The 26,141-nt window shown below is 38.4% G+C and overlaps 1 protein-coding gene and 1 long non-coding RNA gene across 2 annotated transcripts in view; both read left to right on the plus strand.

Annotated features, from left to right (window-relative positions):
* The first annotated feature begins 7,104 nt into the window (after positions 1–7,104).
* LOC143849111 (uncharacterized) lies at positions 7,105–7,976 on the plus strand. Its single transcript, XR_013235563.1, has 2 exons — positions 7,105–7,463; positions 7,588–7,976. It is a non-coding gene; the product is annotated as an uncharacterized LOC143849111 (long non-coding RNA).
* Positions 7,977–10,320: 2,344 nt separating this feature from the next.
* Positions 10,321–26,141, plus strand: part of LOC143848481 (Small GTP-binding protein) — a 38,092-nt gene continuing 22,271 nt past the window's right edge. The window contains exons 1-10 of the mRNA XM_077357437.1: positions 10,321–10,812; positions 10,935–11,111; positions 12,079–12,165; positions 14,064–14,120; positions 14,345–14,410; positions 17,066–17,128; positions 17,400–17,444; positions 17,592–17,692; positions 19,244–19,340; positions 22,489–22,560. Of these exons, the coding sequence (XP_077213552.1) occupies positions 10,546–10,812; positions 10,935–11,111; positions 12,079–12,165; positions 14,064–14,120; positions 14,345–14,410; positions 17,066–17,128; positions 17,400–17,444; positions 17,592–17,692; positions 19,244–19,340; positions 22,489–22,560 (1,032 nt within the window). The 5' untranslated portion in view covers positions 10,321–10,545. The remainder of the gene's footprint in view (positions 10,813–10,934; positions 11,112–12,078; positions 12,166–14,063; positions 14,121–14,344; positions 14,411–17,065; positions 17,129–17,399; positions 17,445–17,591; positions 17,693–19,243; positions 19,341–22,488; positions 22,561–26,141) is intronic.

Below are 26,141 nucleotides of genomic sequence, written 5' to 3' on the forward strand. Positions count from 1 at the left end.
TTCACGCCCTTTTATATGTCTTTTCCTGAAAAATAGTTTTATTTTCAGGAAAAAAAAACAAACAAAAGGGGTTGAAAATGTTGGAAAAGAAGGTGGATCCCCTTTCACCCGCATGTTTTACTCTAGTAGGTCACTTTGGCCAGGTTTGGCAGTCATGAAAGTTTTTCTATAGAGTACTAGTTTATCACCACTAGTATATCAGTTGGGAATTGCTAGCGTCCATCGCGAGAGGCCGCCTTTCGCTGCTGGTCTGTTGCATGTCAGACCACCCACCTCCACAATGCCTTTTGCGATGGACCCTAGCAAATCCCATATTAGTTTATTAAGTGGTGAGAGAGGCATGATGAGGGTTAGAGAGGGTGCTCTCTCTCTCTCTCTCTCTCTCTCTCTACACTTGGTAAACTAGTATTTCTATGAGAAAAAATTTCATGGATGTGGCCTGTGTTTTTTAAAAAAGGAAAATGACAAGAGACTCCTTCGTTTCCCCTTTTTTTTTTTTGTGAAAAGAATTGAAGCTTTCGGTTTTCTGTGAGAGCGAGGAAATTGAAATTGCATACATTGATCTTGGATGCTCGTCATATTCACCTTCTTCTTCTTCTCAAAAGCCTTCTTATTGGTTTATCTAAATCATTCAAAAGTTAGACCCCAACCAAGATATGCTGTGCCCCGAAAATCTTTTCCCTAGGATGATCCTAACCCTCTGATCTAGAGGGTTAAATGGATGACATGGCACAGAAACCTCTGAAGATTAGAGGGCTAGGATCATCCTATGGAAAAAAAATCGGAGGATATGGATGGGACCCATCGATAGAATGCGCGTGACTATCCTTGATTATGATTTAGTAAACATAATAAAATTCATACTCTTAATTCCCTACATCAACGGTGTCAATCACCATACAAGCGAACCACTAAATTTGGATTTTATAACCCTCTTAGACTGATGTAGCCCCTGTTAGTTTTGGATTTCGAGAATTTATTTTTAGTCTAAAATTGATTATTGGACTCAAAATCCAAAGCAACCATTAAAAATTTTTTTCCTTGGAAAATGATATGCCCCTTTTTGATAAAAAGAAAATGTTTTAGGGAATGTTTACCAACCATACATCCATATATTTAGTGAAAGGATATATCCGCCCCTTGTATTACTTGGGACACCCAGCAGCAGTGTAATTGGCAATCAACCCCATTGAATCCTTCTGAAGTGAAGTACAACAGCCCCTCTGCAGTCACTGATACACTGCACTGCAGCTGGGTGTCCCAATTAATCAAAAGGGGCGGATATATCACTTCCCTATATTTAATCAACAACATTATCATCACATAATGCCCACGAGAGAGGAAGCCCTTATGCTACCTTTTATTTAATCAACAACATAACCATTACATAATGCCAAATGTAACACAAATACTAACCAAACCCTTAGGTCTCTAGGATTTTAGCCCGAGCTCACCCTTACTGTTTGGAATGGCCACACAAGACTTCAAGCAGTTGAGGCCCAGTGCCTCACATTCACTATAGCACACCTGCGCATTTCCATCATTTGGGCATCCAGTCAAGCAGGACGTGACCTGGGTAACGCAGTTTGAATAACAGTCCTGCATCAAACTGATCTGATCTGCCTTAGAAGAAGCTATGAGAATGGCGGCCACGAGTACAAAGGTGAGCCAAATTCTTGCCATGTCTATGAGAAGATGTTTTGTTTGTATGTAGTAGAGGTGTGGGTTTTATAACTCCTTAGCATACTCTTTGATTTGAGAGCTTCTCACTCATTCAGAAAGTGTGAGGAGTCTCTGAGCTTGGAGATACGGCAAGGCTCTTCAAGCGTTGCGTGTGGGAGTTCATGTGGGGTGCAAAATATTATGTATGAGACTCTTCTAATTAGAATTACGTGAGAAGCTTGGTATGGGCTCACTCATATGAGGTGGCTGGACTTTCATGCAACAGCCTGTCAGCAAAATGCCTTCTGCGATGGTCCCTAGCATCTCTCATTTTACATAAACATAATTTAATCCCTCATCGTATAATCAAGCCCCTTCCCCACTTTTGTTTTTCATCCACCAGTAACCTATTCTCTCTCTCAGGAGAAGCAGCGATGATTAGAACTTAGTAGTTTAATTGTGTAATTGTTATTAAATACTTTTTCATCTTGATGTTCTGATTCGAGCTTGGATTCAAACATTGAAGTAGCATTTAGGGCCCGTTTGGATGCCGAGAAGATTTTGATTTGGATTTCTCATATTTGTAGCCCTTTTTGCATTGTAGATCAAATTCTTGGATTTCTAATTCAGCAGCTGACAGTGAAAAAAATCAGATTTCTAAGTTTGTTGTGGAAATAAGAAATTGGAAATCCTCTGGCAGTTTCCTTCACCCTCTTTGCTCCTCAACCTGTCCCCTCCGCTAGGAAGTACCCCCTTCCCTCTCTGTCTCCCTCTACATGAGCTGCCGAATCTATTCAACTTGTATTCAAAACTCAAATCCAAATCCAAATACAAAATAGGAGGTATCCAAACGGGCCCTTAAGGAATTCTCCAATTGGGAGTCGAGCCAATAGGGATCTAAGCAGATCTTGACCTGGACATGGGTGGATCTAATTTGAATCTGGTCATTGACACCCTAATACAATCCAATAATTTGATCTCCATTCTTTTATGACACACTTTGGGTGATCAAGATCGTTGATTTGGACAGTTAATTAACACAAGATTTAATGGCACTTCAAAAAATGACAATGATCAAAGACAATCAATGGCTTGTAAATGCATATTTGTCCACATTTGAACGAAAAAAAAATCCACCAATTAATCAAATACAAAGTGTTGCCTGACCAAACACGCCTTTTGGCCTAAGCCTCACTCATGCGGCACCCAGTTAGATCAATGATAGTAATCAACGTACAGAGGCTACACAGCCAGTCCTGCAAGCATCGCATATTTGCTGGTTGTGTAGCCTCTATAATCTATTATTATCTTAAAGTTATTGGTAATTTCAGTATTCTGACCAGGATTTTTCTTAATTATCTTAGCATTTCACACATTTTATTTTCTTTTTCCTAACATGAATATATGTCTTTCTTTGGTCTGTTCAGGTTTTGAGAAAACTTGTAGCTGATGCATTAAAGTTTTTAAATGTTAAGTTCACTAAAGCAGTTGTTACAATGCCTCCATACTTGACGTCATAAAATCCTGGCCCGAAAGCTGAGCAAATTATGATATAAACTATACCTGGCAAACGGGTGGGCCGGGCCGGGTCAACCCGCGGGTGATGCGGGTGCGGGTCATACGGGTCGGGTTATCAAATGACCCGCATTTTTGCGGGTCAAAATTCTCGTGACCTGACCCGCAGGCACCCGCAAATATGCCGCAAATATGGGATTGTAATCACTATTTTGATTTGACAGCATATAATTTTCCTGTAATTGTCATAACATTCTACAGATTATTTGTATTTTTTTTTGGTAATTTTACAATCTATCACCATTTCCTACGTAATTTTTCATTTAACACTTTATAGTTTCGCTATTTTACTTTTTTCTGGTGTAATGATTACTTTTTTTTACCTTTTTACATTTGCTACCAACATTTTCGATGAGCGTATATATATGTGCACCCACAATGCCCACTTGCCGAGAAATTACCAAAAGAGAAGCTTGATAGCAAATTATAATAAAATAAAAATCACATTGAAATGTTAACAACACTACTGGGCACTCTCACTTTATTAAAAGTATGGTATGGCCCACACCATAGGATGATCCAAACCGTCCATTAGATGGGCCATAGCCTAAATAGGTTATGCTCCAAAAATCATTTCCATAGGATGATCCTATCCCTCCAATCTTGATGTTAGAGGGTTGATCCTAACCCTCTATAGATCGGAGGGTTAGAATCAACCGATGGAAATAATTTTGGAGCATAACCTATTTAGGGTACGGCCCATCTAATGGACGGTTTGGATAATCCTAGGGTGCCGGACATACCGTACTTTTTATAAAGTGAGGAGTTCCCTCATAAAAAAACAAACAGCGTGAGTGACGATAACATTCTCACAAAAATTTAAACATACTGTAAAAATGCGGGTGCCCGCGGGTTGACCCGACCAGACCCGTGTTTTTGCGGGTTGGGTCACCCGCGGGTTGATTTTTCACGGGTCACGAAAACTTAGACCCGTGCCCGCAAATTTGCGGGTGGGCCGGGTCAACCCGCGGGCACGGGTCACTTTTGCCAGGTCTAATATAAACCCCTCTGCCTTTCTTTACTTTCTGCAATTTACAGCTTTCTGTAATTTCCTTTACAAGTGAGGTACGAGGTGGTGACGTCATAAAATCCTGGCCCGAAGGCTGAGCAAATTATGATATAAATCCCTCTGCCTTTCTTGTAATTTATGTACACTCATTTTCCGTTTGATTTAAGTTAACCAGCATCGTGAATAAGTCGTGAATTCTCTGAAGAATGTCATACTCAACTTACAATACCGGTCAGGTTAACTATCGCTTATTTTCGATTTCTTTTGTAGATTCACTTTATTTACATACGGAATGAAACAAAATCTAACAAGGGAAATAAAAAATCAAAATTATTTCATTTTAAATCCTTCCAAAATGCCAATCTAAGTTAAGAGACCGGATTAATCCGGGCTAGAGGGGTGCCTAACACCTTCCCCAATTGTAACCACTAGGGCTGTAATAGGGTCGGTTGGGTCGGGTTTTTCAAAACCCTAGCCCAACCCTGGATCCCATTATCTCGGCCCTGACCCGCCCTGACCCTGAATCAGGGCCAAAAAACCTCAACCCATTGCCCGCCCTACAGGGCTCAGTGCTGGCCCTGGCCCGTCCTGATTGGCCGGCCCTAATTGACCCTAGTGCAAATACCTATTAAGAGTGCCAAAATAAAGCAACCACTTATCATATAGAACAAAATGATCAATAAACAGAGAAAGGAACAAAATAAGACAATATGAATTCAACAAGACAGGCAACAAAGACAATTAATAATAATAATCTAAAGAAACATCAATCCAAGATAATAGAAAACATTAGCAAAAGAAACATGCACAGATGGTTCAATTCTATAATAGAAAACTTAGGGTCGGGTCGGGTCAGGGTACGCGAGGCATTAACCCAGAACCTGACCCGACCTGAGTCAGGGTCTAAAAAATGAACCCTGACCCGCCCTCAGGGTTGGAAAATCCAGCCCTGACCCTGTTCGGGCTCAGGGCGGGCAGGGCCAAACTTGCACTCCTAGTAACCACAACCTTTACCCAGATATCTGTAAGGACCGTGTCTTAAGCAAACAGAGCAAAATATAAGGTTCTAGACCCAGAGCAAAGGAACCCTTGATTGATATTCTTCGAACGAAATTCGAGTCATTACTCATTTCCTTTGAATAATATAAACTGGTCCTAGGCCCTAACCTAGGTGGCGACTCTAAGTTTCTCTAACTTATTAAGTTAGGACTACGATCCCAAGTTCGCAAGTAGCACAGATCAAATAACCCCTGCTTTCTTTTAAAACCTGATTGTGGTGATCCCCTGTCGTCTTACGCAGCACGGGAAAAATCGGCTCCCATACATAAGCATTAATATCATCCCATAACCCAAGCTTCCATACCCATCCTCTCATCCTAAAAGCTTCAGCCCATACTCCCAGACCCGTTAGCATCATCCTATGGCCATCATACCCCATACAATATTCCAAACCCAACTAAACTCATAAAACCTGTACCACTCTCCGTGCCCACATTTATGAGGATGCTATCGGACCCGCCAGGGTGGTCATTGGTGCAATCATAGATGTGCCCATGGACTACGATCCATGGGGAATCCGGGGAATTGTGCTTCTTCACTTTGGACATGGAAAATTGCTTGGAGGATGTGTTCACAAGTGGCTTAGAGATGCTCTTCTTGAGTGGATGAATCTCCGATTTCTCGAGGGGCTTTTCGCAGGCCATCCACCCGCCGGGCCGGTTCGCGGGCTGGGTCGGATGCTCGAACACCAGCCCGATCTCATCCTTGTGGGAACCAGCAGTTGTTCATCACACGCAACCCGTGCACGTTAGAACCTAGTTGTTTATAATGCATCCAAAAAATCAAATGAATACGCTTTCATTGTGTGGCTGGAATTTCACTAGTCATTAATTCCCTAACATGGATTGGAGGGTTCAGCTTAGTACGAGCTCGCATTATAGAGATAAAAAATGAAATCATGTATTGTTGCGCTTGGAGTACTACCAAAAATGAGATATTTTATGGTGTCTATTTTTCTAAAAGTATAGTGGGCCCATTTACAAGGCCGTTTTGTTGGGCCACAACGTAAATAAGTTGTACTACATGGATCTTTTCCATCAGATGGTCCTACGCCTCCGATCTGAAGGACTGCACATTATAGAGACCCCTATAGATTGGTGGGTTAGGATCATCCTATGCACGACGGATGACCGGTTTGGATCATTCTACCAAGTGGGCCTCACTGTACTTTTGGAATAATAATGATTGTTTTTTTTTTTAACTGAACGGCGTATGCTAGTAAGAAGCGTCCTAAGGCACGCCCAAAGACAATGGAACCTTGTATGAGAAAATGCATCCATGGGGGCAACAATGAGGCCCCACTACTGATAACTGGGTCCCACCTATAGTTGATCTATACCGTTCATTCGAAGGTCCAACATAGGACAGAATCAAAGTCCCACCTGTAAGAATAGAGCTGAAACTTTCAGCTCTATTCTTGCGTGTAAAGTCATAATGTTTCATCCGTTCCAACCACGGCAAAGTTAGAATCAAACTTCTTGTAAAAGAAAGGAAGATGAAGAAAAAAAAAACAAAGATCCAAGCAAATTTCAAGGTGAACCTTGATTCTTGACACACTGCTGTTTCTCACTTTATGCTGAAAGATACTCAAAGAAGCTCACAAAAAACCTTAAAATAAAATTAAAATCATACAAAAAGAACATGACCCATTAAAACTAGGGAAATGATTTCAGCACAAATATGTTTTGATACAAGACGCTCATGTGTCTTGTCTGAGAGAGAGAGAGAGAACAAGACGCTCATGTTTCTTGTCTGAGAGAGAGAGAGACCGCAACAAACGAGTTTGTTACGAAAGATACTCAGTCCCACACAACAAACATGCTATTTTTACATTCAACTATTTTACCAAGTTCAACGTCATAATGGGAAATCAATCTAAAAAATAAGAGCTACCATGCAAGGGGAGGAGAAGGAGAAGACCAAGAAGGGAGAGTTGTGTAAGAGAAACCAAGTTATCATCACCATCTATGTCGAATCGCCGACAAACCGACGGCGAAACCCGAACCCTCACCGTGACAAAAAGCGAAACCACCATTGGAAACCTTCAACAGGTGGCTACGATCGGAGGGCTCAACTTCTAGCCTACTCACAACAGTTAAGGTGGTCCAATTTGAAAGAAAACCAAAGGCCTAGAAGTAGGTGGACACTCAAAAACAAGGTAAAATTAAGTTCAATTTAACGGAATTGGATTCAATTTTCATGCATAGTTGGATGATGATTGAAATTTCTACTCATGATCTATCCATCTTGGCCTCAATGATGATTGAAATTTGATCTGACAGGTAGCATTTTGTTCAAAATTTCATGTCAGGATCCGACGGCTCTTCCTTCCCATGACAAGACCATGGAGATATGAATGGCTCCGATCGAAAGGGGAGATGGAAGAAGAAAGTTTCCGGTGTAGGCGAAGATCAGATTCCAATCGAAGAGCAGGGAAGAGAGGATCTTGCTGCTACTATGTAGGCTGCATTTCAATTTTCATCACAAGGACGTTTATGTTAAAAGGGAATGATAATATGAAAAGAACTTGGTCCCTGTTTGGATTGTAGGAATTTTCTGGAAAAGTTGGGAAAAGGGGAAATATTTCCAAAATTACATACTTTATGTACAAGGATAACTTGAAACAATCCTATTCAATTTTTACTTAGAGGGGAACTTCAATTTATGATGATATCCCTCTAAATTAACCATAAGCATATTATTTCTCTCAAAATTGTAAAAAGGAAAAATATACTCACAAAATTTCTCTCAGGAATGTTTTTCTTGCAGTCCAAACAGGCCTAGAGTCCCATGAAATGTAATATGATTGGGCCCGTGCATACAACACGATCTTCACTAATCACCTATTGGGCCCCATTGTGGAGATGCGATATCACAAAAGTCATTCCTTCAGACAATGAAATGAAGGGCCAAGATCATGACAACATCATGCGGGTGGGCCCCATCAGGGCATCTATTGGGAGCAAGTGAATATGGTATATTCATAGGGAAATGATACATGCGCCCCCCTTTTCTTCCCCTCGCCACCCTCACTAGTGTAAGATGATCAGTCATAAATACACAAGTGGGGGTGGCCAGGGGAAGAAAAGGGGGGCACGGGATCCTCAAGGAGCTATCCCGCAATTGGAAATGCCACAAGGAATGAGTGCTAAATTGCCCAAGATCTCTCTTTCCATTAATTTTGATAATTGTTTGTAGAATTGGGATGGGCTCGTCTACACCCACAAACAAAATAATATGACATTTTGTGTAAAGTGTCTCCCAGTTCAGATTTTGTCCATAATTGAATATTTAATAACCAGTTCAAAATGAATTGTTTAATTTCGCACAAGTAATACTCAAACTTTATCTATTTAATTTTATAGAGCAGGGAAATTCTTTGTAGAAATATGAAGTAATTTGTAGAAATATGAAGTAATTTCTAACGTTTAGGCCCTGTTTATTTAGGATTGTGGCAGAAGACCGTGATTATTGGACTCAAAATTACTGCCACAATCCTAAACGAACAAGGCCTTAATGCGGTGTCAGTTGTAGTTTTATGAGAAAACCGTTTTAACAAAGGGAGTTTCTAAGCGCAGTCAACACATCGTATTGGTCTTGAATTTCAGTAACCGATTCGATAACTCTATCCCATTTGTGCTCTTGGATCTTTGATCATCTTCAGAGTACTACTTTGTCACTGTGAAATATATCGTGCATCGTCTACTTGTATTCGGCCATTACTTTTCTGCCTAAACAAATAGAAATCCATCATAAATTCATTTTGGCCCTATACGTTTTAGATTTTGACAACCCCCAAATCGATTATTGGACTCAAAATTAATCAGTTTGAAGCCCACAGTCAGTTGTCACAATCTAAAGCGGACATGGCCTTTTCTTATTCCTCATATCATCTGTTTTGATCGGGGTTCCTTCTTTGTAGCCAAGGAGCATACGATTGATTGCATTTGCCTTGAGGCGAAGGTGGAATATATTTCAATATTTTTGTTGAAAAATTCCGGCAGGCAAGACAATTCGATCGTGCACATAACGAAAGAGTAAAATAAACCGCAAGCAAGAGACAAGATGAACACCAAGATTTTACATGGTTCGGCTTAGCCTTCCCACCCAAGTAACACTCGGTGGGTGGGAAATAAGACAACTTTCCCAACAATCTCCACATTGGCTTATTTTCCAGCCATCTGAAGATTTTTCGTTGGTATCTCCATCGGTCCGCAATTGCCACAAAACCACCATTAGCCTTCCGAAGTACTAGCTACATACCCTTGAGTCATCTTGGTTGTGACACCTTCCGATTCAATCAACACGACCAATGCACATGTGTAGCTGCCAATCCACTGACTCACACAGTCAACTTTGGAGAGGGATCTCGATCCATCCCCCCAACGCAGGTACTGTCACCTTCTCACCATCGTCTGCAACCTGGAAATTTGTCTCAACACCAACTGCGAAAGAGACCTTACGTGCGCGCATACAATTACCATGTTTTCAACTAGCCATCAAGATCTTAGGAACACTAGTCACCGCGTCCCCAACCATACCATATAATCCGCCACACTCATCTTCTTTCATCAAAACGATACAGCAGCTGCGTGTGATTTTCATGGCTTCACCTGCAGCTAAAAACCTGCAACCCCAGTTAATTTGGTCACAAAATGAGTAACTTTCATCATTTCCCAAATCAAATCAAGGTTTTTTTTACTTGAGGCAATTTTTATCTCTTCACATGCAAGGATATTTTTTTCATTTTAGAAGTAAAATAATCTACCACGGTTAATTTGGTCACAAAATTGACGAGAGCACTGGATTTGGAAAAAAGGCAGTGACAAATCGACCCCCTAATATCTTAAATCGACACCCGTGTCCCTCTCTCTCTCTCTCTCAGCACCGCCCTGGGGTCGATTTAAGATATATGTGGGTCGATTTATCAATGCCTTTTGGGAAAATTCATTCCAATGCGATAACTCCATTTGTAAATTGTCAAATCACAAGACTGGTTTTTGCAAATAAGATAAAGTAGGACACCTCCTTTGCAAAAACGCCCCAGAAAAAACCCGCGCGCAAGAAATCTGTGGCTCAAAACGAGCCCATTTCTCTTGGGGGTTAGATTGTTAGAATTCTGGATAGAGCTCCTACACAAAAATACTCTCTTCGTGTTTTGCCGCCCTAGCAGAAAAAAAACATGAGTTTTGCCTCACTCTGCTCAATCTCTTCCCCCGTGTTGCCATCAGCTTAAGAAAATGTGTACAGACCTTTGCCGCCTTGTTACTCTCTCACCCTTAAGCCCTCGGAGGCATCATCCATGTAGGGTTTCTTCTACTGTTTTTAGGTTTTCTTCCTCTGACATATACCAATTTAGAAAACCCTCTATATCGATTTTCCATGAAAATACGAGTTCTAGGCATCGAAGAAGGTCCAGTGTCTTGTGCCAGACTGTAAGAACGCTCTCGAAAGACAGCTCAGACGCTGAATTCGCGTCTAATGCCGGCCAACATCGTCTATCCAAGGTAATGCATTTGATGTTCTCTCCTATATATACGATCCTGATTTTGAATCCTCTGTATTAAACTTAAAAAATCCTGAATAATTCAAGAGATCTATTAAAGTAATTCCCCTTGTGTAATTGCAGGTTCCCATTTCTAATATCAGAAATTTTTCCATTATTGCCCATATTGACCATGGGAAATCAACTCTAGCAGATAAGTTGTTACAGTTGACTGGAACTGTACCCAAGAGGGATATGAAAGAACAATTTCTAGATAACATGGATTTGGAAAGAGAGAGAGGTATCACTATCAAACTACAGGTATGCTTATTTCTATTGAAAATCTATGCTTACTTTATTTTTGTTTCTTTTAAAATTATTATGAACATTATCTTGTCAGATAACATCAGGATTTTTCTCTTTACATTATTCGCATCTTGTAATATTTTCTTAACTTCATCTTAATATTTGGAAAAATCTACAATCATTGACTTGCTTGCTCTAACTTGCTACCTTGAAATCAACCAGAGTAAATGGGACTGTGTGTTTTCACAATGATTTTACTAGCTTAACTCCGGAGGAAGCTCTCTCTAATGTTTGAATATTGACGATGATTGGTCAGCATTGTTGCCGTCAGATAGTGATGTTAACTTACCAACTTCTCCAAAAGCTTAAGCTGTTGGAGAAAGGCGTTATTTATCTTTTATACTTTAACACTCCCCCGCATGTGTGGCCCACTGGGCAAACACGTGGCACATGTGGTCCCACTTTGGGCCGACCATCGCGTGTGGATTTTTGCTATCCGGGAGGTTTGAACTCGAGACCTTTGGCTTTGATACCATGTTAACTTACCAACTTCTCCAAAAGCTTAAGCTGTTGGAGAAAGGCATTATTTATCTTTTATACTTTAACAAGTGATAGAGGCAGTTTGGAAGGTGCTGAAACTAGGAAAGAGGATAAGAAAAACAAGAAAGGATACATAGGGGTAGTTGGTCATACAGCATCATATGAAGAGGATACATGGGGGTAGTTCTTCAATTCTTCTATGTTGAATTGCCCTCTCCCCTTTTTTGAATTTAAAAAGTGATTTCCATTTCTTACATTCTATTTTGTTTGCTCATGTCGTTCTTGTTAAACTTTGATATACATGATTTGATGGTTTTGGGTAGTAACATTGTCAAAGATTTTATTATTGGAATCTTGTTTCATCTATTGTTAAATTTTCTGATCATAAATAGGGTTTCTTGTATACATCTTGTCAACTTATTGCTTCTTGTTCTTGTTGCAGGCGGCACGAATGCGTTATGTATTAGAAAATGAACCTTATTGCCTAAATCTAATTGATACACCTGGGCATGTTGATTTCTCATATGAGGTATATGAGTTTAGCTCGTTCAATTCTCAAATTCAGATCATTAGAATGAATTCTTTTTTTTTTTTTTATTGTAGAAAGATGCATTAGTTTCATGCTTTAGTTCTTGCTTCTTATCGTACATTTTTATTTCACTTAAACGTCCCTTAAGGGAATTGACATATTTTTCTACCATATCAATCAATAATTAAAAGAGTGATGTTCCATGTTAGAAGCATACGCAATTCCATGATTCTTTCTCTTGATCTTTTTCTTACTTTCTTCCTTCTCTTCTCCACTACTTCGGTTGTGCAGATGTCTTGGATTCTGGCATTATACAGGACCTGACGGACAAGGCCGGGGTGTGGGGTAGCGCCCTGTTAGAAAATTTTAATTTTCGGATTTTCACTTGTTGAATCACATGTAAGGGCAGTTTCGGCATTACATGTAGTGTAGGGGGTATTGTAGTCTTTCTACACTGTTGCCCTATTTAGGGCCTATATATATACATTGTATACATGTGACTTGGTGGTCATGGGTTCGAGTCACGGAAACAACCTCTCTGCAAAGCAGGGGTAAGGCTGCGTACATCTAGCCCTCCCCATACCTAGCAATGGCGGGAGCCTCGTGCATTGGGCCGCCCTTTTTTCATATACATCGTATACATGTGGAGCTCCCTAGTGGAGACTCTTCATCTTCTTCTTCCTCTCTCGTACCCTAACTCCATTTCTAACATGGTATCAGAGCTTCACGGATGATACTCAAAGAAGGAAAGAAGAAGAGTCTCTCTTCACTCCACGTCATTCTTTCTCTCTCTCTCGCATGACTCTTGTTTTCCATCTCTCACAAGTTGATTTCATCTCCGCGCTGGTTTGTGCCTCCTTTTTATTGTTTCTGAGAATACAAATCCCTAGTTTCTCTTCCAAAATCCCTAAAATCTCTCAAACCCTATTTTCTCTTCGATTCTCTCAGATTTCCTTCTCTCATAAACTCTCCCTCGTATTTTCCGTAAAACCCATTTTTTGGGTTTACGACATGTTTTTCTCCTTCGTGCATTTGCTCATTTAGCAAATCCCTATAATCTTTCTCTTTGTGCGATTAAACCTCCTAATCGCATGTTCATCATGTGTGATAACCCAAAACCCTAATCACACGTTAATCGCATAAATCCCTCCTTGTGAGAATACCTCTACATGCGCCCCCGAGACTAGGGTTGTCTGTGCCTCCCATAGGACAGAACCGCTTTTTTGTAGCTTTAATACAGTTTCTATAAATGGAGGTCAATCAGTTCCTTACACTATAAAAATTTCGTTCTTCCCTAGAAGCTGAACAATATCAAGCTATAAATTATTTGCAAATGATATCTGAAAATTTTGTAGTTGCACAAATATATTGCATAGATACATACCAAATTTCTAAGGTTTTAGAAAGTACAGCTTGTGCAAATAAACTATCATTTGTCTAAAATATGGTGGTAAACTATTTTAGTTGCCGGGTGACACTCTAGTGCCTTGGTGCTCAGGAGGTTGGTCGTGTACACTATTTTTTAGGCGTTTTGACTACCTTTGTTATCTTGTATTATCCTTATCATTGTTTCTATATCTTTTGGTTACTCTAAATGCCGGGACTTTCAACAATTATACCTAGCCAGTAAATTCATATATAAATGCTATTCTTGTTTCCTGGATAGTCCTTCAGAGCATTATGTTTAATTCATTGTTGACCTCACCGAGTTATGAGTTAGAATAAACTGTTTTTAAGTAATATTGTTGTATTGAAAATTGTTATTAATTTGTTGTCTTTGTCATCTTCTAACAATTTTATGCCAGTGAGTCATAGGAAAATACACTGATACAAAAATTACGAAAAGCAGATTATATTTTCTGTTGATATTATGACTCATTGTTCCATTTGGTTAATAGGTTTCTCGTTCTCTTGCTGCTTGTGAGGGTGCTCTCCTTGTCGTAGATGCTTCTCAGGTGCAGTATTTTTTGGATTCATTTATATTATACACCAAGCAATTTCACCCTGAGTCGAGAATTACTGTTCTTAGGTGTATGTTTTGTCTTAGCACCAACATTACTTCAGCCTCAAAATTTGTGTGAAGTGGAGAATTTTATTCTCATGGAAACACAGTTTCAAAATTTTTTTAGAGTGAAATAAACTTTTAGTTGATTAAATCCATACGGGTTTTATGATGTAGGGAGTGGAAGCTCAGACACTGGCTAATGTTTACCTGGCTATGGAAAACAACCTTGAAATCATTCCTGTAAGAATGTCTTTGACGCTTTTCTTTTATTCGTTAAAACACATTATATTTACTCGTTTATCATATATGATTCTATTTATTTATTCTCTCATTTGGAGCATATTCTCCTCGAATACGTCATGTTTGTACTCAATTACCAGGCTTGTCGCATAAACATGTTTGTTTTATTTCTTTTTGGCATGCAGTAGCCACATCGGTAATGGAAAACTGTACTATTTGTTTTTTTTTTTCCAAATCAAATATACTTTTATAACTTCTTATATGAATTCGATGTGGTGTTTACACTGGTATTATTTTATTTTCTTTATAGAAGATGTTCCCTTTAGTCTATTATACTTCGATCAGTGAAAATTTTATTTATCAACTAACTGGGTTGTATTCACATTAAACAATCACAACCATAAAAAAGTATGGTTCTAAATGATGTAAACTTTCTTCACCAACATTTTTATGCTTATAAGTCGTCGGGTTCATGTTCCATTACGTGCCAGTCAATTGTTCCATGGGATATGACGTGCCTGTAGGATAGCTATTTGTCACCAATTTTTTTCGTGTTTCTTTGATAAAAAATAATGAATCTCTAATTTTCAGTGTCTTGTAATTTCATCATTAGCTAGCGAGTCTTTAATCTCATTGCCAACTTTATGAATGTGATAGAAATAAACTCGAGGTAGTGCTAAATGTCATGTATTTCTTTGCAGTGCTGAATGTCATGTATTTCTTTGGAAAATAGACTAACCTTCTCGTGGACAAGGCCCATTTATTGAACCACCTGTAATGGTAACCCAACCCAACTGACTGGAGATCCCAAGAAGTAGGTTCAATGGTAACAAAAAGTTACTTGAGTGGTTTGTTTTGCACCATGATGTTAGTGAATTAAGTTCACTTAACCTGCCCCCATGGTGTGCGTGGGTGCAACCTGTAACGAAAAGAGGATGAGTTATTAAACTCTTAATGTTATCTATAGCTGAGTTTTCAGTGGGGTGCGCAGTTACGAGGCACTCTTGATAGATACACCTATGTGAGTGTGGAAGTGTGGCCGCTTCCTATGAGAATTGGGCTGATTCTCTAGAGCGCTCATGAAACAGGATCGAGCACATGGCCGAAAAGTGCTACACAGTAGAACACACTTATGTTTGAATTTGTTATGTGTGTGATATGTTGTCTCAGTTTATCACTCAAAGTTCTTGGTTCAAGACTTTAGTTCACCAAGTACTTGGTAAACTCGATATATCTACACTAAGTTTAGGTTCAAGTCCAAAAGACACCTATACTGATGCATGACTTATTCTCTTTCCTTGATTAGAAAGTTCCTTAATTTCCTTGTTATCTAACAATTTTGAATTTGTGGGAGATTGTTGACTTTTTCTTTAATTTAAGAATAAAAGTCATTTAGAAATTCAAAATTTATGTATTTATTTTATATATAAAAAGTCACGTTTATTTTAAAAAGGGAAGAGAAGTGTCTCTTCACATGTCTCTTCAAAATCCATCTTCAATTCCTATAAATAGATGTACTTATATTCATATGAAGAGGTCTTCTTCTTTCTTCCCAATTGTTCCTCTCTCTCTCTGGTTAAGGCAACATAATGTGTGTTCACAAGGCTACCGGGTTGCTTGAGTGCACATCCCCGGAGCGGAGTCGTTGTATCCTGGAGGCATACGCTATAGACCCATTTGCACCGTCGATTCGTCGAATGTGGGGGCGATACTTGCCTTAAGGACAGCGGATTTAGATCCGTGCCTCGACTCAACAGATAAGTTTCTTCCTCCTTTTGTTTTACAGGTTGATCTCTCTACAGTCTGTATTTGTTTTGTACTTGAGGCAATTTGATTGGTATGATCTGATAACTTGCAATTTTATGTTACCTCATATTTTATAATTATTGTATTTTGATAATCCAAAATCTCATGAAGCAATTTTTACTAACAGTGGCGACACAGAAATGCAGTTGCAACTCTAGTTTGAATCTTTTGAGAACCGTTCTTTTTCAAAACAAATTGTAACTGGTACAAGGAACTGGAGGAGATGGTGTCTTACCTGTTGAAATTTTGTTAGAGTAATGGCCTTTTTCAGGAACGTTCATGAAAATTAAAAATGATCCAGGGCGCAAGGTTTGAAGTTTGAATAAGAGAAAATAGAAGAAATTATTTGGAATTGATCCAAATCATAGCTGTCAAATTCTGGCCCAGAAGCCATTCCGTTTTTCTTTTGTATTGAATCTGCTTGTTCGAGTGTTCCATTTAGCAGACTCATTAATATCTCAAACAATGGAACTATACATAAGTAAACAGGTATAATTTTACAAAACATTACTTTAGTTCTTAAACTCTTTTTCAAATGTTTTCATTTCTCAAGTTTCAACTTTCATGTTTTAGCAATCAATGCAAAACAATATGGTTTTGTGCCTCTTGCTCAATTGGTTAAGACTTTGTTCTTAAACCTTGAGGTCAAGGGTTCAATCCCAGCTTACCTACCAAAAAAATTAACACAAACAATGCGTCTATTTAACTTATAACATTCCTCCTCTTCCTCTTCTTGTTCATCTTTACCTCGTGGATTGACTCCCATGCTCTCTTTTTTTGGTGTGAACCTGTGACAGTAACACTTGGTTGTTTGATTAAATGCCAACTAATTTCTCATATTTATTGTAGGTTTTAAACAAGATAGATCTTCCAGGTGCTGAACCAGACCGTGTTGCACGGGAGATTGAAGAGGTTGGTGGACAACAAATTATTCAATATTCTTCAGGTGGTAGATGGTTGTATAACTACATTTATCGGTGGATTTTAATATCAGGGCACGAAATAATGCACATATATTTCAAGCTTGTTCTTTTGTAAATCTTTAGATCCGATAGTAATGATTTACTGATTTTCATGACTATTTGTATTTGTGTGGTTTAGTGGGGACTGCACCGAAAGAAACAAGTATTAAATGCTTCCTGTTTTTAAAACAATTATTTATAAATACATGTGTCATTTTCAGGTTGTTGGATTGGATTGCAGTGATGTGATCCATTGTTCAGCTAAGGTTTGCTGAGTGGTTTTTATGTCTGTTTATTTACTTTAAATACAACCTTATGAAAGTTCATATGCAATCTAGAGTTGTATGCTTTGTAAAATGAGATTGGTTGTTTTTGCAAACATCTTTTATTTGATTTTCTTTTTCTTTTTCAAGGAGGGAATTGGTATAGCTGAGATTCTAAATCAGATTGTCAGAAAAATCCCCCCTCCCAAGGATACTGCTGAAATGCCATTAAGGGCTCTTATATTTGATAGGTATTCTCTTCCCTACAGGTTGAACCTCCCTGATTTCAATGTTTTTCTCCAGCTTCTATCGGTTATATTTTTCGTTTTGATCTATATTTTATTCTGTTTGTGCAATTTATTATCTTCATGTGCCCACATTATGCTGACTGGAGTGATTATAATGGCATACTGTTTCTGTTAATGTGTATAATAATTGCCAAAATTACATAAGTATTCCTGATGGTTGTGCTTTGGCAATGAGGAAAACATGAACTAACCAGCTGATACACTCCCTTGTTTTGATATTGGCAGCCTAGCAATCCTTCTTTTGATGTTAGTTGTTCTCTATTTATTTAAACTTTGTCATTGGATGTCGATAGCTTGTTGGGATTTCTAACAGCTAATGTAAGCAGTGTATAAAGAAAGTGAGGGCAGCAAAAAAAAAAATGGTGTGCGAATAATAGTGATGGTTTTTACAATTCATGGTCTGAAGATAACCATGGTTTAAGATATGCTTGTTGTTAATGATAGCGACAAGTCATGGGATAAAATTCCTTTGTGGTCATACGGCATTGTTTTGGTTTATTCGAGCACCCAACAAAATCACCTAAACGTATTACCCACAGGTTTACTTTGGTTTTGGTCAACAACATTGGCCATAAATGCACCGACACTGCCACATATACACCTAGCAAAGTAGTCCATCACTGCCATTGTCACCAATATGATGGCCAGTTGTTCAACTGGTTGCATTGATTTATTCGTCCACCTACTGCCTCACATGTTATAGTCAAGTGCCTTTGTCTCCATTGCCACACTCTTCATCTTTAATTCCTTCGGTTTTCATCAATGCTTAATTTGATTTTCCTTTGGCCCTTAACCATGACTTAGGTTAACTGAACAAAAAACAGAAGGAATGATTGCAGATTGCTACTGATGAAGCTCTTGTAGGACTTACTACTGAGGTCATGGATCCACAACTACTTGATTTCAGTGCTTTTAGATGCTGAACAATGAGTATGGACTTGAAGCACTGTCTGAATTTTCTTCGGTTTTCTTTTGGCTTTTACTTCTTCTTTTTTTTTGAAAATTTCTTTTGGCTTTTACTTGTTCTAGTAAAGCATCTGTTCCTTCTGTAGCCATGTTCTTTTTGCATGAGATATATCTTTTTTTCAATATTTAACCACTATATGATTTTTATTTACCAAAGTCCTCTTTATGATTGTCTATGCACATGATTTTTATTGGCTAGGGTGCTGTATATGCTCTTCTACATGCACATATATGCAAATGTAGGGTGCACTTATAATGCAATTTTACGCCTGTTACTTTTCTGGTTTTATTATATTATTTATTTTTTGTAGTCATTATCTAGCTTCAAGCTTGTATTTGTATGCTTAGGTTCCCTTTGTACTCATTCTCCTCACCCAAATAGTGTAATTTAGCATTTTTTTCTGCTCTGATTTATCCTTTGGAATCAAATAAATTAGACCTTTACCATTCAAAAAAGAAGAAGAAAGAAAGACCTTTTCAGTTCTTTTTTATGGAAGCAGCCCTCTAATAAAAGACCTTGTTTTGCAGCTACTATGATCCATACAGGGGAGTTATTGTATATTTTCGTGTTATTGACGGGACTATGAAGAAAGGTGATAGGATATATTTCATGGCTAGCGAGAAGGTAAAAGCAATCTTGGAATCATAGTTGGATTCTTATCTCATTTGATAGGGCTGAACTTATTAATAGTTCTTATGGATTGAAGACCCTCTTCGTATGGCTCATATGATTGATACTCAGTGTTTTAAGATCCAAATTTCATGGTTTACTCAGTGTTTAAAAACTTGCTGACACGACAAGGAACTCGCCTGAGTCGACAAGGATTTATCTTTGCCGCTTTCTGCGTTGCACGACATCCACATTCCATGTTTTGCCCTACAGAGCCAATAAAAACTCCTTTGACTCTCTCGAGTTATGACCGCGTCAACCGCATTCTTGGCCGCGTCCGTGCCGAGTTGACAAGGATTTTTCTTGGCCGTGTTCTACATCACATCCGCATTTTTAAACAATGGGTTTACTTGACTGCAGAATGCCACATCAACTATTCGTTTTAGGACATCTGTTGCTAAGTACTTCTCTAGCGATAATCACTGACTCTTTGGGATATGAACTGAGTGATGCCTCCTAAAGGATCGAAAGTTTCAAAACTGCATGAATGGGAAAACATGGAGCCTAATAACGAATATGATAGCTCATGTTTCTTAAAATAAACTTTCGTGGGGTTGGTAAAAGAAGATTTAACAGTCCTAAATGAGACTGAAAGTGGGGAATTGTTGATCTATCGGTATGATTATGCTTAAAGAAAGGAATAAGATGATTGATAGGAGGGATAATACAAAACTAAGAATCTATCTAAGTACGTGAAATTAAATAAATAAAAATGATGAATCTGTTAGAATCACCCGAACAGGTCCACGGCATCACACCTATGGAACCCTAGGCATTACGCCAAGGGTCGAGGCCTCACACATAGGGTTGTAGATATCACATCCACAAATTTGCAATTAGTTACAGAGACTGTTTTACATTAATCAATTCATCAGGTCACGTGTTTCGATGGCCCCAGGTGTTTACGTATATAGACTTCTCCTAACGACTTGCTAATAGACTAGGTTCAGTGACTTCAAACTCAGCCTAGATACTTCCAACAATCCAACTTGAGTTTAAACAAATAAATCCTATCCTTCGTCTAGCAGCTTCTCAATTAAACAAAACTCACAAAAATAAAACTATAAAATAATACAAGTATAGGGGTAAGGCTGCGCACATCTAGCCCTCCTCAGACCCTGCAATGGCTGGAGCCTCGTGCATTGGGCCGCCCTTTTATACTTATTCATTGCAAATTTGCTAGAGAAGTGTGGGGCCTCATACTAGCCAGGTCTGATATTGCTTGGGTCTTTTCGTCATCTCTCGTAGAGCTATTGGATAGTTGGTCGTTGGTACCTTGGATGAAAACGGGAAAGATTATGTGGAATTTAGCTTTACTTGCCATTATCTGGGTTTTATGGGAAGAAAGAAATGCCGGGGTGTTTAATGGGCTTTCTAAGAGCCCCCCTTTCTTTCCAACAAAGCTATTGTTCTAACTATAGCTTGGGCGAGAGCTCTCCCGTGTTTCGCCTCGGCGTGCACCCAAAAGTTGAACTTTGATGGCTCTATCTTGGGTAACTAGGGGATTGGAGGTGTTCTCAGAGATGAGAAGGGGAACTTAGTTGGGCTGTTTCGGTCCGTTGGGGATCGTAGACTCAAGTGAAGCAGAAGTGTGCGCAGCACATCAAGGAATTAAGCTTATTACTAATGTAGACTTGAAAAAACTTATTGTATAAGGGACTTGCTAAATGTCATTAGATGGCTTATGGGGTCTCATCCTTTCCCTTGGCGATTTGCCGCATTCTTTGAAGAGATTGTCGATTTGGTGGGGAAGCATCTCCGTCTTTCTTTCATGTTGGGCGATCAGCTAATGGCATTGCCGATAGGTTAGCAAGGGATGGTGTGGTGAGGGAGGTCTTGGCGCTCTTTGATTTTCTGCCACCTTGATGGTTTTGCTTGTTTCCTTCGTTATTGAGTCTCACCTTTATGCCTTTTCCTCTCTTTGTACTTGACCATCTCGGTCTCTTTTGAATATCAATGAAATCTTCTACTATTCAAAAAACACAAGTATACTTGTATTACTAGCAATCACTGAGGTCTAATGTCCGTGTGGGCTCCTCATCATCATCGAACTTCCATACAAAGGTTTGGGCCTGACTATTCCCCCCTTTCTTAATATTTCTGCAGCACTTTTTAATCTGATCTCTATCGTCACTTCCCAGCACTAAAAGGCTCGACCCTTTTGAGTAAATGGAATGATAGTGGTCATAGAGATCAAGATTAATACACTGAAATTCTTAGCCAATGATCCAAAAAACGAGCAGATAATGGTCGCCCTTTCATCAAGCAAAATAGCAATTAAGGATTTTCAAGATGTGATGGATGCAGCTGGTTTAATGGATGTTGGGTATGAAGGTAACAGATTCACTAGAAGCAATAATCAATCAGAAGAGGGAATGTGAGAGCCAAGCTTGATAGGGTACTGGTTAACGACTAATGGATCAATATCATTCATAGTACCAAGATGAGTCACTTATCTGTACTTGTTCGGATCATGCTCCCCTTCTTTTATCTCTCAATGAATCTTATCAGTTATACAAAATGCCTATCAAATTTCAAAGATGTGGATTCTAATTGATAAAACAAAATGAATGACGGGAGGAAACTAGATAGTAAATGGATTGAAAGTAGAAAAGTGGGTGCATAATCTTATTCCTGATCATTAAACAAAAATGTGGTATCTATGCTAAGCCTAGTTCACAATGTGCCCCGATGAGTCCTTGGAGTTGTAGATTTGAAATTCATCAAGATTGCTCAAAGAAAAGCGTAACCTAGCCCTTCTTAGGGCTACAATATTAAATTTTGAGAAGCCAAATGATATGTAAATATGTTTTCACTTTTATGTGGAGAAGGGCGTTGCCTTTGTGAGGCGGCTGGGCTTGCGGCAGAGGTGTGCAACCCTCTAAATTTTGCATAAGCCTGAGTTTAGCTGTGCCTTGTGGTGGCTTGATGCCGAATCCTTGCACCTTTTTTTGAAGCGGACATATTAAAACTCAATGATGTTTGTCCAATATTGAAATTTGTTATTAAATGTCATGTATCATGATTGATCATCCTTTTCTTCTCCTTTTGCAGTTTCTATAGATTTTGTTGTGATCTCCTCACCATTTCTCTCATAATGCAGGACTACTATGCTGATGAAATTGGTGTTCTATCGCCAAATCAGTTACAAGTTGTAGAGTTGTATGCTGGTGAGGTAAATAATGGTTTTTTATGTTTCATCTATTAAAATTTTTTCTTATTCCCCTTGCCTAATATTCTTCCTCTACTAATCAAAATTACTGCTGTGTGAATGCTAGTTTTTTTTTTTCCGGATAATTCTGCTGCAATAATTGCGAAACATTTGCTGTTTGATATTTTGAAACTAGGGAATTGATTGTGATGAAGTGCCAACATTCTTCGCTTTCTTTTTTTTAGTCCTAGCTGTTATTTCCCCTTCGAGTATGGATTATCCCAAAAATACACTTAATAATTCAAGGATCTAATCTATCAATGCCATGAATCGAAGAATGAACAAAACAAACACATCCAAACACCTTAGGAGGAATAAGAAACAACAGAGTATTCGGCAAGAACTGAATAATGGGGTTCTCCTTCAAGATGAAGGGCGGCATGCAATTAATCAAGCTAACGTGTTGTTAATATTGCATCTCCCTAAAATCCTAGGAGCAATCCTTAAGTAATAAAGAACATGAAACCTCAAGGAGATGAAGATATTTACATTCAACAACTCCATTTTTTGAGGAGTTTGAGCAAATGATATTTGATGCAGAGTTCAAAATTGAGATAGGTTATTCTAATGTACTCCTTATCATTGTCTGAATGTAATAAAAATACATTATTGCCAATTCGTGTTTTTGTACGACCCATTTGGAGAATTTATATAAACCTCCATTTTATTCTCTTTCACTAAATATAACCATGCCATTTAAGATTAATCATTAAGAAAGACGACAAAAAACTTGTGACCCAACAAACTATTTACTCTGGCAGAATCCCAATTATCAGAATGACTAATTGAGAAAAGATTTTCAGTTCCATCGTTTTTTTCCCTCTCCACTCAGACTAATCCACCTATGCGGCTTCTTGAATTTAAAGTGATTCGTGTATCGACTCCAATGAGACTATTGTTCCGTACCATTATGGGCGAAGATCCAGGTAAGATATGCACTTATTCGGGAATGAAAACAAAATCGATCTATCATTTGGTATTTCTGACTCAATTCCTTTGCTTCTCGATACTCAATCAAATCCTCTTTTTTTTACGATTGAATTCACTTCTACATCATTCCTGCCTAACTTACAAGCTTCACATACATAGATGGGAACTCAAGACTAGGAATTGTCAACTTTAAATTACGAATCTATGGATGGTCAGGTCAAAGAAGTGGAACGCCAACAAAATGAAGCACAATTCCAACCTGGCTAAGATCCAAATAGTAAAATCCAACTGACTCAAGTTCACCACCAATCGTCTTCTTTGTCTTTAGATCTTGAAACACACGAGAAGAAGCAAAATAGTTATCGAACACTTAGGTCCTTTTTCAACATACAAATAGTAAACTAAATGAAAACTTTGGAACATGTAAAATAGAACATAATGAAAGGGAGTTGGTAAGTCAAATTGTTCTTTGACCAGTAACCGAGGCTAAAGAGCCATCAAGTAAAATAATGGAAAAATTAATAGTAAATTTATCAAATGAAGAAAACACAGAGGACTCACAATGCTTGTGGTAAGAGGCTACTGTGTCAAATGATGCAAAGAGAAGATTGTCACGAACAAGTAGAGATGTTATCTTGTTGAGACAAGAATATGCCTTCATATAGCTCATTTACCTTGATATGTTTCCATCTGAAGAGTAAGTTTGACATATATTTCCCATGCTTCTTTGGCCGTATCAAGGAATGCCACATTTGTATTAATATATGGTTTCATTCTATTCCATAACCAAGTCATAATTTGATAGTTTCCTCTAAGCTATTCACATTTACTATCAAACTCGCTAGGTCCACTTTCTGTCAGAAAATTCAACTTTCCTCTTTGCACCAAGCTACCTTCACGAATTGAGCCTATAGATGGTAATTAGGCTCATTCAATTTAACATAAGCTGCATCCTTGACATCTCCATGATGTTTGAAAAACTAGGTTTATTTTCACTCATTGTGGAGATTCACAAGTAGTGCAGCAACTAATCTACACAAATAATTACAAACAGTGCATAAACTGATCTATACCAACCTTAAACCCTCAACTGGCAAACCTGATAACAAGGCGACATAGTCCTCACAAAGGCAACACAATCACCCAACAGTACAGCAAGGCAACATGTCGACACAATGGCATCCCACCATCAGTCAGGATTGTAGTTTACACTTTTTAGGCATCAAATCACCACATAGTCATCTTTTTGCAACAATTTCTCCATGATTTAGTACTGAAAGAGGAATGCCTTCAATAACACTTACTAGGGAACAAAATCACAGAGAACCTCATAATTTATTTATTTTTGGAACAAAGAAAAGAAAAATCCCAAGTCTTGCTTAGCACAAGGTGAATCCAGCCAGAGTGCATAGAATAAAAGGATAGTTCAGATCTTGGATTTTCATTAAGAAAACAAAGGATATAGGACCAATATCTCTGTCCTGTAATTTATTTTTCCATGGAATATTTTTTTGATGGAAAATATTATTTTTTGTAATTTTCTCTTACCTAGATCCAAACACTCCCTAAGAGAAAGAAGGGAAGGATAAAAGAATTCATTGGGTTGTGGACGGCACACCCCATGTATCCCATAATTTCTATATTTATACTTACTAATGCGAAGAAAAAAGAATTACAAGATTGCCACTATGATTAGCCCCATCTTTAATGCATAAGTAATAGAAATATATAGCTATGTCATAGCACTGCCGCTCAAGTTGGAGCATAGATATCACATACACAATATAGATCTGTTTACTTGGTAGTGAAGTTGTTAGCTGATTGATCCTTGGACTTCACATACATAATATAGATTTGTTTACTTGAGATCTTTTATAGAATAAGTTGCAATGAATCTCAATATGTTTAGTCCACTAATAGGAAAGTAATCTACTTGTCACAAGCCTCCTAACCCCCGATCCACATAAACAAGGCAGCAAGTGGATCTTATACGCCACACAAATACAAGAGAAATTTTATTTAGGTCACACAAACAGCATGAATGTCACAAAAAGTCTCGAATTCCTTGCATATATGTAATACCAGTATATAGCCCATGAAAACTGCATAGAAACTCCAAAAACTGGCCAGCAGCATTTATCTGCATTGAATAATGCAGCATCCAGCCATCTAGGTCACAGTTCCTCATTAATTTAGTAGCGAAAGAGGAAACTCATTAGTAGAAGATACCCAGCGCAAAAGCATGAGGAACATCATAGTGTATCTATGTTCGATCAATGGGAAAGCCTAGATCTTGTGCTCCTGTCAGCACAGCACAGTTCTAGGGTTTCCAATAGATGAAACTAGAAGGAAACAAAAGGACAAAGTGGAGGGGAAAAGAATTCGTGGATCAGATCATTGCTTTGTTACCATGTTTGTGGAAAACCCAAGCCAAGGGCAAAGAGAGAAGAGAAGAAGAAGAGAAAGAAGGGAAAGAGAGAGAAATTCGTAGGGTTTTGGAGTGCCGAACCCAAGAACCTCAAAAGCTCCATATTTATACTATTGTGAATAAAAAGAATTACATGTTTTCCACTATGATGGGAAAAGACGAGTCGGAACAAAATGACTCAAAACAT

The sequence above is a fragment of the Tasmannia lanceolata genome, unplaced genomic scaffold (genome assembly GCF_043159265.1).
Source record: "Tasmannia lanceolata isolate RefF3 unplaced genomic scaffold, GAP_Taslan_0.1 ptg000016l, whole genome shotgun sequence".
NCBI classification, from domain to species: domain Eukaryota; kingdom Viridiplantae; phylum Streptophyta; class Magnoliopsida; order Canellales; family Winteraceae; genus Tasmannia; species Tasmannia lanceolata.